The 13,651-nt window shown below is 48.3% G+C and overlaps 1 protein-coding gene and 2 non-coding genes across 3 annotated transcripts in view; 2 read left to right on the forward strand and 1 right to left on the reverse strand.

Moving 5' to 3' along the window:
- Window positions 1-13,651, forward strand: part of LOC135817622 (uncharacterized) — a 132,697-nt gene that overhangs the window by 90,210 nt on the left and 28,836 nt on the right. The window contains exons 35-38 of the mRNA XM_065330848.1: window positions 164-553; window positions 745-1,047; window positions 3,688-3,999; window positions 4,317-4,622. Of these exons, the coding sequence (XP_065186920.1) occupies window positions 164-553; window positions 745-1,047; window positions 3,688-3,999; window positions 4,317-4,622 (1,311 nt within the window). The remainder of the gene's footprint in view (window positions 1-163; window positions 554-744; window positions 1,048-3,687; window positions 4,000-4,316; window positions 4,623-13,651) is intronic.
- Window positions 5,655-5,725, reverse strand: Trnag-gcc (transfer RNA glycine (anticodon GCC)). The gene has a single exon. It is a non-coding gene; the product is annotated as a tRNA-Gly (tRNA).
- Trnag-gcc (transfer RNA glycine (anticodon GCC)) lies at window positions 6,941-7,011 on the forward strand. Its single transcript has one exon. It is a non-coding gene; the product is annotated as a tRNA-Gly (tRNA).

Genomic DNA, 13,651 nt, shown 5'->3' on the forward strand with positions numbered 1-13,651 from the left:
ACGGTTTCTCTATATTGTTACTGTTTGATCCAGTTGAAATAGTGAGCACTCAGTCGCCCCGTGCATTGCTGCTGTCTACTCGCAACCACAGTCACAGAGAAATGCCTGCTGCTCTTCTGACTTCCTATTTTGTTGTTTGTCTGACTTGCTCTTTGCCCTTCAGGTGCTCCGTTGTGGTCGCCGCGGCCGTACAATCCCGTTCTCAGCACGCCGTCTTCGCTAGTCCTGCGCACTCCACACCTGGCGGATGACGGCGCTGGTGCTGGCAGTGACGCCGATCAGTTTGAGGTGTTCGCCCGCTATGCCAGCGACGTGGTCGGCGAGTTTGTCGTGTCTTGGTCTAGCTGGCAGCCAATCGCTGCCATCCAGGCTGGCAGGTATTACCAAGCGGAGACCACAATCAACAACCTATCACCAGGCACGAGTGGTATCACTCAACTGCGCTGTCGTCTAGTGAGACTGTCACGGGCAAGGGACAGCAGCACTGTCGTCACCAATACCACTGATGCAGAGAAGTGGTCTCTGCCCCTGCATGTCAACCTGCCTGTTCTAGGTGGGTCCTTGCTGCAAAAGATGACCCCACGCCCTCACTATATACAGTATCTTTTGCAGTACCGCTTCAACTGGTCGTTCGTGTTGCCTCGTTTGTTTCTCTCTGTGCTTTCTCTTTGTTTGCAGGCTCGCCACGACTTGTCACTCGATGTTGCGTTGTTCTGTGTTTTCTGTGTTGTCTGCTGTCTGCAGGCTCGCCACAGTGGCCTCCCGGTGCCTTTCCTATTGATGGCGTACGCGACGACTCCATTCTGGTCATTTTCCCACTCGCACTACCGAGGGGCGCCACTAACTACAAGATCTTTTTCCGTCAGCAAACTCCGCTCTTAGTCTGGTTGCCTTGGACATTTATTCTCATGGATGATAAGGACCTCACAACAATATGGCTGCGTAACTTGTCCCCAAACACCTGGTATGAAGTGAAGTTACAGGCTGTCAACAACACGCACGCGTCTGCATACAGTCCAGCCGTCAGTGTGCGCACTCTAGCAACAGGTATTCTACTCCTTTGTGTGTGTGTGTGTGTGTGTGTGTGTCTGTCTGTCTGTCTGTCTGTGTCTGTGTGCATGCGTGTGTTTGTGTGCTTTTGTGAGTCTGTCTGTGTATGTGCTTGTCCACATGTTAGCACGTGCACAACACCGGTGCGAATGCATACATGTGTGGAAATGTGTATATAACTGTACATGTACATAGCAGACTCAGCGGAGGACGTTCAGGTTGGTTGTAACTCTGAGTTTCATGCCGCTAGGCAATCATCAGACAACTGATACTCGGGTCTACCCAACAGTATGCTTATAAACACATAGAGCCACAAGCATAAACAAATTTAGCGCTAAATCTGGTGTGAGGTATGGGGAGAAAGCTGGCGCGGGCCAAGGCGCGACAGGGGAAGTGCCAGGATGGTGGCGGGCAACAGGCAGGTGTGACCATGAAAGCGCGGAAAGAGGCGATGGGGAGGCAGTGTACAGCAGATGGGTGGAGGTGCCAGGAGGGTGGCGGGCAATGGGCCAGTGAGATCGCTACAAGTAGGGAGTCGTTTGGTGACGGGCAGGCGTGAGCAGAGTGGCATCGCCGACTACAGGCCAAGGGATTTTGTTATAAATAATAATGGGTGCTCAGGCAAAGTGCAGTACAGTACTTGGTCAGTTCATTTGATAGGTGTGAAATTTGCGAGGCGGAACTTATTCTCATGCCTGCATTTCGAGACCATCTCAGACCGCTTGTTGAGTAGGAGCTTCTTGGGTGTAGTCAGGATGTGGAATTTTTCCGCAGTACAAAGATTGCATTTTTTTGACTCACATCTGTATGATCGGCTCTTCTCCCGCACCTTCCATGTAATGGTCAACGGCTTTCCCTCGCTCTTCAGCTCCCATACGTGTTTTGCGAGCTCAGTGCTGTTTTTGTATTCTTCATGACGCATGGAGGTCAGGTGGTTGGCGTGACGGGCTTTGAAAGGTGTCTCTGATAGGCCGATGTAAATCTTACTGGTAGATTCTGCAGTGGCCTCATACACAATCTCCTTCGTCTGGCACTCTCCGCGCAGCGGGCAGGATTCCTTGATTCTACAGTTGCATGCCTTGGTTTGTTCTGGCTCTCGGAGGTTGCTCTTGTTGTGGCTGCTGATGACCGCTCCCATGTTGGGCATGCAACTGTAGCTCACTTTCAGAGTGTTACGGTTGAAAATCTTCCCGAGCTTGGATGTTTTCGGGAAGTGCCTGGAGACAAGGCTCAGGAACCTACCAGCGACGTTTGTGCTAACGTTTTTGGAGTAGGGAGGGTTGAACCATATGACCTTCCGGCTGCGGTTCTTCCTGCCCCTGTGCTCATGTGCCTCGGGCTGAAACCTCAGCACTTCGGTGTATCCACTGGCCTTTAATGCGGTCTGGTACACGGGGCTGCATGGTTGAATGCCTCCGCGTCGCTCGATATAGCGGAAAGGCGCTTGTTGACAGCAGCAGGGATGTTGTTGGTGATCCCAGGCGGGTGGTTGGACTGCTTGCTGACGTAGAGCGGGTTGTCATTTGGTTTTCGAAAGGGTTGAAATTTCCCGGTGTCCAGGTTCATGCGGCATGAAACCAACCTGAACGTCCTCCGCTGAGTCTGCTATGTACTAAGCTCTGTCTCTGACATTGAGCACTCTCTGCAGCTCGGGGATCAACGGATTCGTAACTGTACATGTACATGTATATTGATAAATGCACATGTATATGCCTATGGTCTGAGGATACACAGAGACTAAGTAAGGGCCGGGTTCCACTGCGGCTCCGCTGCTCGTCTTTCGCCGCTTGAAACATCATCATTACCATAGTGACCGCGGCTCGAGCTGGAGCAGCGAGGCCGCGAGCTTTCGCTACGATTCTTGACCAAAAACTGCGAGCCGCGGTCGTGCCTCGACCTGTTTCCCGTACTTTGCATTGTTTTGTACGCCAGAATTTTAAAATTCAAAATTTAATTCGTTGCGCAGGCCAGAACACGAGGATTTTTTGATTTCGTGAGCGCGCGCAGGCAGGTAAAACGTCATCAAAAAGTGTGGACCACGACCGCGGTACCGCGAATGGCGAGTGTCAGTGGAACCGCGCTGCTCCGCTGCATGCAGCCAAGTGCCGCGGAGCCGCAGTGGAACCCGGCCCTAAGGCTCCCATATCCACTCTCGATGCTCTACATTCTCACACAATAATATTGTACCAAAGTTAGGGGTGAAACAATTATACCGAGTACTCGAGTACTCGCTCGGTTTTTTCAAAAATAATCGTACTCGGAATAAATCAGAGTACTCGTTCATACATGGTACATGCATTTACTACAGAAATCTGCAGTTTCAGGGCAGCAGTCGGCAGATGGTGATGTGCAGGCTGTGTGGTGAACATTTGTTCACAAGTAGAGAGAGCCCAAATAGCCCACCAACCAATACACCCGAGAAAAATGACTGCTACTCGGTTCAATCAGGGTTGTATCATGTTATTTTAATGCCCGGCTTGGTGTGCAATTTTTAGGAGATGAAAAATACTCGAATACTCGAATATTCGATCGGAGAAAATCAGAGTACTCGAACTCGGGATCTCAGTGCCAACTTTCACCCCTAACCAAAGTAGTGTTGACTTGTGTGGCATGTATGCTTATGTGCCCGAAATCCAGGTGTTCCATCACAGCCACCCAACCCTGTACTGCTACCGGTGAACCTAACGCAACTGCTCACGGTCGAGTTACCATGGAATTACTTTGCCCGGCGCAACCAGGAGGTCAGTTGCTTCAACGTCATGTATCGCTCCGTCCTGGGCCCGGGTATCTATGCGCCGTACTGGATAGCCCGCGGCTGTGCTGGCGCGCCGCGTCTGGATCTCGAGCGCGCTGAGCCGCTCTCCCGCTATCAGGTGCTTCTTGTGGCGACAAACGACGCCGGAGAGTCGTCGCCGGGCATGCCAAGCTTTGCAGCCACACCAGATGCATGTAAGCCCGGTTTTAGCTATCAAGTATGGTTTGTGTTGTAGGCCCTGTCTGTGTTTGCAATAAAGCTACTGGAAGCATCCAAACTAGATCTTGATCAAGTTACTATGTGGACCACTGAAAACCTATGATTTAAAGGTTTCGTTCAATGTTCTATGTTCAAGTGTATTCAAGGTGTGATATTCACGTGCAGATGTGTACCTAACGACACATACCGGTGCACCCGTAACCCCTATACTCCGTATCCCATCAGGGCGTACGATTTGGGTTGTATTGAGCTAACATTATCACCATGTATGTATACTTCTATCCGCGTGTAGATCCGCCGTTTCGGCCCAACGTTTCGTTCGCCGCCGGTCACGTGAGCACGTCCGTGGGCATTCACCTGCCAGCACGCCCGGACGCTCCCGGCCTCCATCCCGTACACGCCATGGGCATTATGTACGAAGAGGCCGGAACAGGCCGGATTCACCGAGGGCCAGTAGTTCAACTCGTTGGTCAGCCGGCCACCGTCAGAATTGTCGGACTGCAACCCGACACTTCGTACCTGTTCTTCACGCAGGCCATCGGAGCGGGTGGACTTTCTCCCCTGTCACCAAAGGCGGAAATCAGAACATTGGCAATCGGTAAGAAAATTCAAATATTATGATTTGGTGCCTTCGGCCTGTCTTACTAAAAGTACTTTCAAGAGACAAACAGCATCATGTGATGCAAGAGCTTGGAGACCATCGGTTCCGACCTCTCCAAGGTTGCTGAACGTGTTTCAGTCTTGGAGTCTTCGGCACGGAGTGCCTATGTACCACCGGTGCGGAGCACCCCTTGTTTGTCCACGGCATGGAGTGCCAGTAGTTCTTTTGCTGCCCTCCCTGAGGAGCCCACGGAGCGGGATGAGTTGGATTACGATGAGATGGAGGATGATGATGTGGATGGCGAGTCTGGCAAGAGAGGTTACAAAGTAACCGCGAAAAATGCTGATTTCTTGAAGGAGGCTTTTTCCAGCTGCGCTTCGAACATAGAGGGAACAAGGGTTTTTATCAAGTAGAAACTGAAGTTCACGCCAATAATAAAACAAAAATCACAAAATCATGAATTTCACTACAAAAAAGCTGTCAAGAGTTAGGGCGCGTTTGGTTGGTACGACCTAGAACAGGATTCACCAGAACAGCGCGTTTGGTTGGGACTGCACCTGTTCTGGGTCGGCCGGAACATGTTCTGCTTGCTCCGGCCTCGAGCCGGAACAGACCGAGCAGTTTCACCTTTTTCACAGTGAAACCTGGCGGGAACATCGATTTTGGTCCCAAATGATCACGTGCACACGCTTTTGGGTTGGACTTGTCGTACCGTACACAGTGACCATGGTGACCCATACACATTTTGAAGAACGCACCAAGTTTGGCATATTTTTCACAAAAATGTGCTCTGTTTCTGGAGTACCGTTTGGTTGGCATGAGACTGCTCCATGTGCACCAGCTGTTTGATCCTGTTCTAGATCGTGCCAACCAAACGCACCCCTAGTAAACTAGGCCAAACACATTGATATGGAGGAGACAGAGCATTCTGAAATATAATTGCACACTCTCGCCGGTTATCTTCCCTGTTTTTGGCACAGCAGTGCACATGCAGAAAAATAGAGGAAAATAGAGGGAAAAAAGGCAAAATGCATTGGCCGGGAATCGAACCCGGGCCCCCCGCGTGGCAGGCGAGGATTCTACCACTGAACCACCAATGCTTGGATGAAAGACTTCGCCGGACAATGAAGCAGAGGAACCCTTGTTAGGGGTCGTCCACAAATATCAATATTTTTTAGAAAAGATGTTTGTTCGTTTGTGTGTGTGTGTGGGGGGGGGGGGGGGGGAGGGGGGTTGGTCTCTGTTCGTCTCGACTTTGTTCCAAAAAATATCGGTCTCCAGATGTGGACGGGCACTGTAGAAACTAATACTTGTAGTTGATGCAGAGCTCACTGACTTGTCAGTTTGAGCACTCTGGAAAGGTACGTTCGGGCCTGGTTTAAATTTGGCTTTGGAAAAATAGTTTTCATTGCTATCAGGTTCGGCCTCCTATCCTCTGTGCTGCGCCGATGAGTCCACAAAGGACAAAACAGTTCTGTCCGCAGATTGTGTAGTTGATGACCTACAAAAAGTGAAAGTCAGCCTTGTGAATATTGCCACAGCAAGGTTTTGCGACCATGGCAATGGTAGGGTGAATTTAGAGTTGCTGTTCACGTTTCATGGAGATTTCACTACATTAAAAAATATCGATCCCCTTCCTCAAAACTGTGTCAGATTTTGTAGATTAACAGAAATTCAGCTGTTACACGCAAGTGGTGGCCGCACCATGTGAACAACAGTTATGTGAATCTTCGGGTTGTTCCTGTAATGTTTCTGAGAACAAAAATGTTCTCCAATTGACCCCCTGGACGAATACCGTAAAAGCCCGTGTATAGGCCCCGGGCGTATAGAATAGCAGCCTCGATTTCCTGGGCGTATACAAGGGCACGGGCGTTATTTTGGAACCGGGCGTTTACTTGGAATACGAATGTTGAAATTCTCCCATGGCTCAATACGACTCGGAACTGTATCCATTTCATTTTTTAGCTGAGCATGCCCACTATAAAAAAAGTATCCCCGCTTCAATGAACCAGGAACAGTGTTCTGGTTGGGAAAAGCAATCCTGAAACACATCCATCAACATAGCAGTAAGTACTGGGTATTGGTATTGCCAGCATACCTGGACGTATACATGGCATTGGCGTTATTTTGAAACAAAACTGTCGACTTCCCCTAACTGGACGTGTACATGGAGGGTGGGCGTTATTTCGAGTGGGCGTATACATGTACAGGGGCTTTTACGGTAGTCTTTTGCTTTTTGGCCAAGACTACAGCACTGTTTTCGGTCTGTAACAAGGGTTCCTCTGCTTCATTGTCTGGCATAGTCTTTCATCCAAGCATTGGTGGTTCAGTGGTAGAATCCTCGCCTGCCACGCGGGGGGCCCGGGTTCGATTCCCGGCCAATGCATGTTGCCTTTTTTCCTCTATTTTTGCTGCATGTGCACTGCTGTGCCCACAACAGGGAAGATTACCGGTGAGAGTGTGCACTGTGCAACCCTCTTGCATCACATGATGCTGTTCGTCCCTTGAAAGTACTTTTAGTACTACAGTGAAACCTGTCCGAAAAAATCAACCACCAAGAGTACATAACCCCCCCCCCCCCGAGTGTGCAACTCCCACATACCCTACTGTCCCTACAGAATTTCAAGTTGGCGTCATTTTTATGATTCAATGCTCCTTGCACAAGTGATTTACGACATTTGTACAGGGTGTCAACACAACACACGTTTTTTTTCTTTGCACTAATTTGTAGCGGATAAAACGGGGCTTTGTCCACCACAGGTTCAGGATACGTCTGATAATACATGTACAGTGCGCATTGCATCATAAAAATGACGTCAACTTGAAATTCTGTAGGGACATGTCGTCAATGTGCAGCGTGACAGTCTGCAAGTGATGGTGTAGCTGCTGACACTGCTGCTCAGACCGAGATAGTTCTTGCTGTGCCTTCATGTTGTGTATCCACGTACACCCTACATGCAGTCTCACACGCAGCTCACCAGAGTCAACCAGCCGGCATGGATACATGTAGAGTAAGACCATGATTCAGAGCATGCGCAATGAGTATATACAAATGCATACAGAGTACATAATATATTACATCAGAGTGCATATATAACAATATCCCCCTCGCAAAAAAGAGGTAACACCGAAAACAAAACATTTTCATGACAAGGAACAATAGCATAGAACAGACAATGTAATAATGTACCATCGTCTGACGTGCCAATTATCAAAGTTCAATGTTCTATGTGTGGTATGTACTATACAGAGCATTATACTGATATATACAAATGCAACAAGAGAACCACGTACATGCATTCACGATCATCTCAATCAATCCATGCAAATAATATAATAATTACATATCCTACATGTATAAAATGTCTCATCCGTTATACCGAGCTGGTCTTACGACTGACCGACCAGATCGAGTCACCTGCCGGTCAACAGGTACAGCATCAGCTGGGGCTGTAGAAGCTAACGACTGTTGACCCTGCTCATCCTGCGACTGTTGCATGGGCTGCTCTTTCTGCTGTGAAGTCGTCGGCTGTTGAGCCTTCTGAGGCGGCAACTGCTGTGGCACCTGCTGCTGCTGCGGCTGAGGCTGTTGCTGTTGTGGTGACAGTTGTTGTTGCTGCTGCTGCTGCGGCTGGAGTTGTTGCTGCTGCGGCTGGAGTTGTTGCTGCTGTGGTGCAGAACGTGTCTGTTCTGCTAACTGAGAAAGTGGTATTGAACGTGGCCGGAGTTGGTTACGGTGTCGTTTCCAGACCACATCATTTACCTGGACAGAGTAATTCATAGCACTGCAGATAGAGAGAACAACACCAGGGACCCAGGTTGTACCATGGTTTTGAAAACGTAACGCAAACACAGCATCACCCGGTTTGTATTCTGGTAGCAAATGCTGGTTTTGATTGAAAGATTGTGCCTCCGCATTCCGTGTTGTTTTCAAAGCATCATAACGTAGTCGTGGTTGGCGATTAAATAGCATTTCTGCCGGTAATTTACCATTCGCCGTAGGAGTTGACCGAAATGTCATTAGAAATCGTTGTAGTCGTGTATCTAGGTCGTCACCTTCTGTTCCCATTGCTTTCATTTTAGCTTTAAAATGACCGACATCTCGCTCAGCGAGACCGTTTGTCTCCGGATGGCCTGGAGCTGAACGAGTGTGTGCGATTCCATTTTTCTGGAGAAACGAGGTAAATTCAGCACTAGTGAACTGGGTCCCATTATCACTAACGATGTGAGTGGGTAGACCGAATGTGGCAAACAAACGTCTCAAAGCTTTGATAGTACCCGTTGATGTGGCATGTGTCATCGGGACAATTTCCAGATATTTCGTATACGCATCGACAATCACCAGAAACATTTTGCCCATGAATGGACCCGCAAAGTCTATGTGCAGACGACGCCATGGACCCGACGGCCATGACCAGGTAGCATAGGATTTACTAGGTTTGCGTGCCTGTTCTTGACACGTAGCGCACATTTTGGTGGTATCTTCAATTTCGTCATCCATCTTTGGCCACCAGAAATATCGACGTGCCATACGTTTCATTCGTACAGCGCCTGTGTGTTCCGAGTGCAATTCACTCAAGAGCATCGCGCGCAAAGCCATGGGGATTACCACTCGTTCATTCCAGAGTAATACATCATTTACAATAGATAGTTCCCAGCGCTTTACAAAGTACGGCTGTAACTCCACCTCTTTCACATGCTCTGGCCAACCATTCAAAGTGTAGTGACGAACACGCTCTAGAACTGGATCATCTCCAGTGGCATTCAATACAACTTGAGCATCAATGAGCTCGTCCTCAATGAAAAGTACACGTGTTTCACCTAGTTCCGGGGTAGAAGGATTTCCAGAAATTGGTTTTCTAGACATGAAATCTGCCAGAACATTTGCCTTTCCCGCAATGTGTTGGATGGTGTAGTCATACGCTGAAAGTAATAACTTCCATTTCTTTAATCTGGAAGAAACCAGGAACGGAACACCTTCCTGCATGCCGAACAATTTCACCAGAGGTTTGTGATCAGTTTCAAGGACAAATTTCTTTCCCAGGAGATATTGGCGAAATTTGGTTGCACCAAACACAAGAGCGAGTGACTCCCGTTCAATATTTGAATAGTTTCTCTCCGCTTTATTCAACAGACGAGACGCATACGAAATGGGTTGGTAATCACCATTTTCGTTTTTCTGTAAAAGAACCGCACCAAGACCCGTTCCTGATGCGTCGCATTGCAAGACATGCTCCAGACCCGCCGAATAGTGCGCCAAAACCTCCGTGGAACATAAAGCATTCTTTATCGTAAGGAACGCTGTCTGTTCAGAATCTGACCATCTCCAAACAGTATCTTTCTTTAGCAGAGCGTAAAGTGGCGCCATAATCCGAGCAAAATTGGGTATGAATTTGCGAACATAATTCGCAGACCCAATAAACGATTGAAGCTCACTGACGGACGTAGGAGCATTGGCATTAACCATAGCATCGATTCTTCCTGGCGAAGGCGCCATACCACTCGCACTCAAAGTATGACCAAGGTACGAGACTTGCGGTAGCATGAACTCGGTTTTCGTGGCTTTCAAACGCATTCCCGCATCTTGTAGCCGCTGCAAAACCATTTCCAGATTTCTTTTGTGCTCTGCATCATTTCGACCTGTGACTAGAATATCATCTACATACACAATGCAGCCATCGATACCCGCCAGGAGAGTCTCCATAGTACGCTGAAATATGGAGACTGCTGAATGAATGCCAAACGGTAGACGTACATATTCAAACAGACCACAGTGGGTATTGATTGTAGTATACCCCCTTGACTTAGGATCAAGCTCTAGCTGGTGGTACGCCTGAGATAAATCAAGCTTCGTAAACTTCTGCCCACCATTCAACTTGGCACGAATTTCGTCTATGGTAGGTAACGGATATTTTTCTAAATCCGAATTAGCATTGATGGTGCGCGAGTAATCAGCACAGATACGTACATTTCCGTCTGGTTTTTGAACCGGAACCGTAGGTGAAGCCCATTTCGAAAATTCAACTTTGCGTATTACACCTTCCTCCTCCAGTTTAGAGAGGCCTTGCTCGTATTTCTCCCGGATTGCAAATGGTACTGAACGAGCCTTCATGTACACAGGTTTTGAATCATTTACACGCAAAGTGACCTGAGTTGAATTTAATTTGCCGACAGTTGACGTGTCAAACAAACTCTCAAATTTCTGAAGCATTTCCTCCTGCAGCTTTGCGCGTATAAGAGCATTATCAATTTCAGACTTCACCGAGAATATTTCCCTTCATTCTAGTTTGAAAAGTGAGAGAAGATCTCTGCCCAACAGAGATGGACCATTTGTATCGACAATGCGCAAGAGAACAGTGTGCTTTTGCCCATTTATTGACACTGGAAATTTCCCTTCACCTAAACAGGGGATGATGGAACCGGAAAACCCAATGAGCTGGACTGATTGAGTTACAAGAGACGACACTGGTGCACCCAATTTCTCGTAATCAGATTTGGTGATGATGGATACAGCACTACCTGTATCGATTTCCATGCAAATTGGTGAACAAACATCATTGATTTCCGCCATTACAGTATACGGAGGGTGTTTTCCACTACCCGATCGAATCTTGTAGATAGGCATATCATCAACATCACAATCAGAAACGATCTCACCTCGATCATCAGGTTCGTCATCCACGTGGTGAATTTCACCTCGTTTCTGCTTGGTGATGCAGGCTCTTTCGAGATGTCCTCGTTTCTTGCAGTATCGACAAGTAGTAGATCGATGAGGACACTTGTCAGCCATATGCAAATCAGATGTACAACGATAACAAACCTTGCCCTTCGTTGACTTTGACCCTTTCTGGTCCTGCGAGTGATTTGGCTTTCTAGATGCACTTGCTGACTTGGATTTACTGGTAGTGGTAGCTCTCATCTTGTTGACTGACTCGGACGGCGTAGATGTTGATCTAGTACTAGTAGTAGTACCTGGAGTAAGCTGCTCAGCAAACATGATGGCGCGCTCCTCCCGTAAAGCGATATCCAGCACATCCTGAAACTTCTTCGTCTTGCTGTCAGGACTAGTCAGAATCGTCCGCTTGATCTCCTGACTGTAGACTCCTGCCATAAATTGATCTTTTAGGGATCTGTCTAAATGCGACCCAAAGTCGCAGGCTACTGCCGCACGTTTCAAACGATTTGCGTAATCTACCAGCTTTTCCGCTGGTCTCTGGTTGCAATCGCGAAATTGAAAAGAAGAAGTCATCGTGGAACGCTCCACTCTGTAATATCCATTCAGTAGGTCACAAATCTGCTCGAAGGTCTTGTCCGATATTGACTCCGGCAGACAGAGGTTCCGCAAAGTGGAGTATACGTCTTTCGACAGTGAAGAGATTAGATGTGCAATCATCTTCTTACGTACGCGTTCTTTCTCCGATGAGTTTGCACTGGCTGAAACAACACCGATGTCATTTGCGAGAAAATAAAACTCAAGCCGTTCCCGGTACTCCGCAAAGTCCCCGCCAGAAAACTGCTCCAGGGTGGCCTTCCCTGAAGAGGCCATGGTTTACCAAATTCTCGCAAGCACTCAACTAAACAAATTATCTCAAAACAATTTCATCTTCGTCGCCATTTGTTGTGTATCCACGTACACCCTACATGCAGTCTCACACGCAGCCCACCAGAGTCAACCAGCCGGCATGGATACATGTAGAGTAAGACCATGATTCAGAGCATGCGCAATGAGTATATACAAATGCATACAGAGTACATAATATATTACATCAGAGTGCATATATAACACTTCACAAGACCACAGTGAAGAGCAGAGAGCTTCCGGAACTTCTCATTGTCACTGGCGCTGGTCTGGCACTGACAAACAAGCTGTAAATCGAGCTTCTGAAGATGCCTTTCTGCCACGTCAATCGGCTAGCACTGTGCAGCTTGTCCAGGAAGTGTGTGACTACCTCTACCAAGTTTGGAAAGAATACAGCTGGAGCCATGCTGATTGCTCCATTCTTTGACATTAGTGGTATCTCTTTAGAGCTATACTTCGGCAGCTGAGTTGCTATGAATGACCGCATCTTGGCTTCGGACTGCAATTCCAGACCAAAGGATTTGAGCCATCGACGCAGTTGCCGGAACTTATTGAAGGGGAGGTTCAGGTCTGCCTTGATAGCTAGCGCAGCTTCAACAGTTGGCTTTGAGGAGCGAAGCTCGATGTCACATAGCAACTGCTCCTGCTCCTCTACAGGTAGCACCTTCAGACCCGCCACCTCCTGTGTCCTCACTCCTGCCCGTCAGCTGGCTTGCAGCGTTGCCTTGAAGTTTCAATGGCAAGGCAGTAAGGACTTCATGCACCGTGGAATGGGGCCTGACAGCCTTGCGTGCGCACCCCTGGACGTTGGGATTGAATGTTCAGGTTGTGACATGCGCCTTCAAGTTTTGAAGAGGCACAACCACAGGACATCCATTCAGACCATCTCTGAAAAATCGCAGTGCACCGACCAGTTGCCCATGATACGTGCGTGCTGCTGCCAATGCAGTTCACAAGTTTGGACGGCAGATTTTTTATCGGCTTCTTTTTGTGTGCGCCCTTTGGGCTGGTGCATTCAAATTTTCCTGATCCGGAGCGGTCGGCATTTGTCCGCTCCCAAATCGCGAATGACACGCCACATTCACCAAAAGCCGCCGCTATCAGGGCTTTAAGGTGCTTACTTTCCAGAGGCTTTTTGTTCCGCTCAGCCTGTCTGTTTCAATAGAATCTTCCATTGGTGCATTCATCAGTACGTCTGTTATACGCAGAAGGAGATGCAGTTCATCGATTACAATGTTTCCATTTTCCATATCCACTGATGGTGGGTTTTTGTCCGTATTTGTTCTGTCTCGCCTGCTGTCCGTTGGTCACTTGCTTGACAGATGGCTTTGTTGGCTTCCCAGTCTGCAGCTCTTCAAGCGTTCGTGCTACCGGACGTGAATTAAATAGATCCGCACTTGCGGAAGTATCGTGGCGTTGCGCCCACTGTGCCTACTGTGCAGTTATG

Source organism: Sycon ciliatum, chromosome 1, assembly GCF_964019385.1.
Source record: "Sycon ciliatum chromosome 1, ocSycCili1.1, whole genome shotgun sequence".
NCBI classification, from domain to species: Eukaryota; Metazoa; Porifera; class Calcarea; order Leucosolenida; family Sycettidae; genus Sycon; species Sycon ciliatum.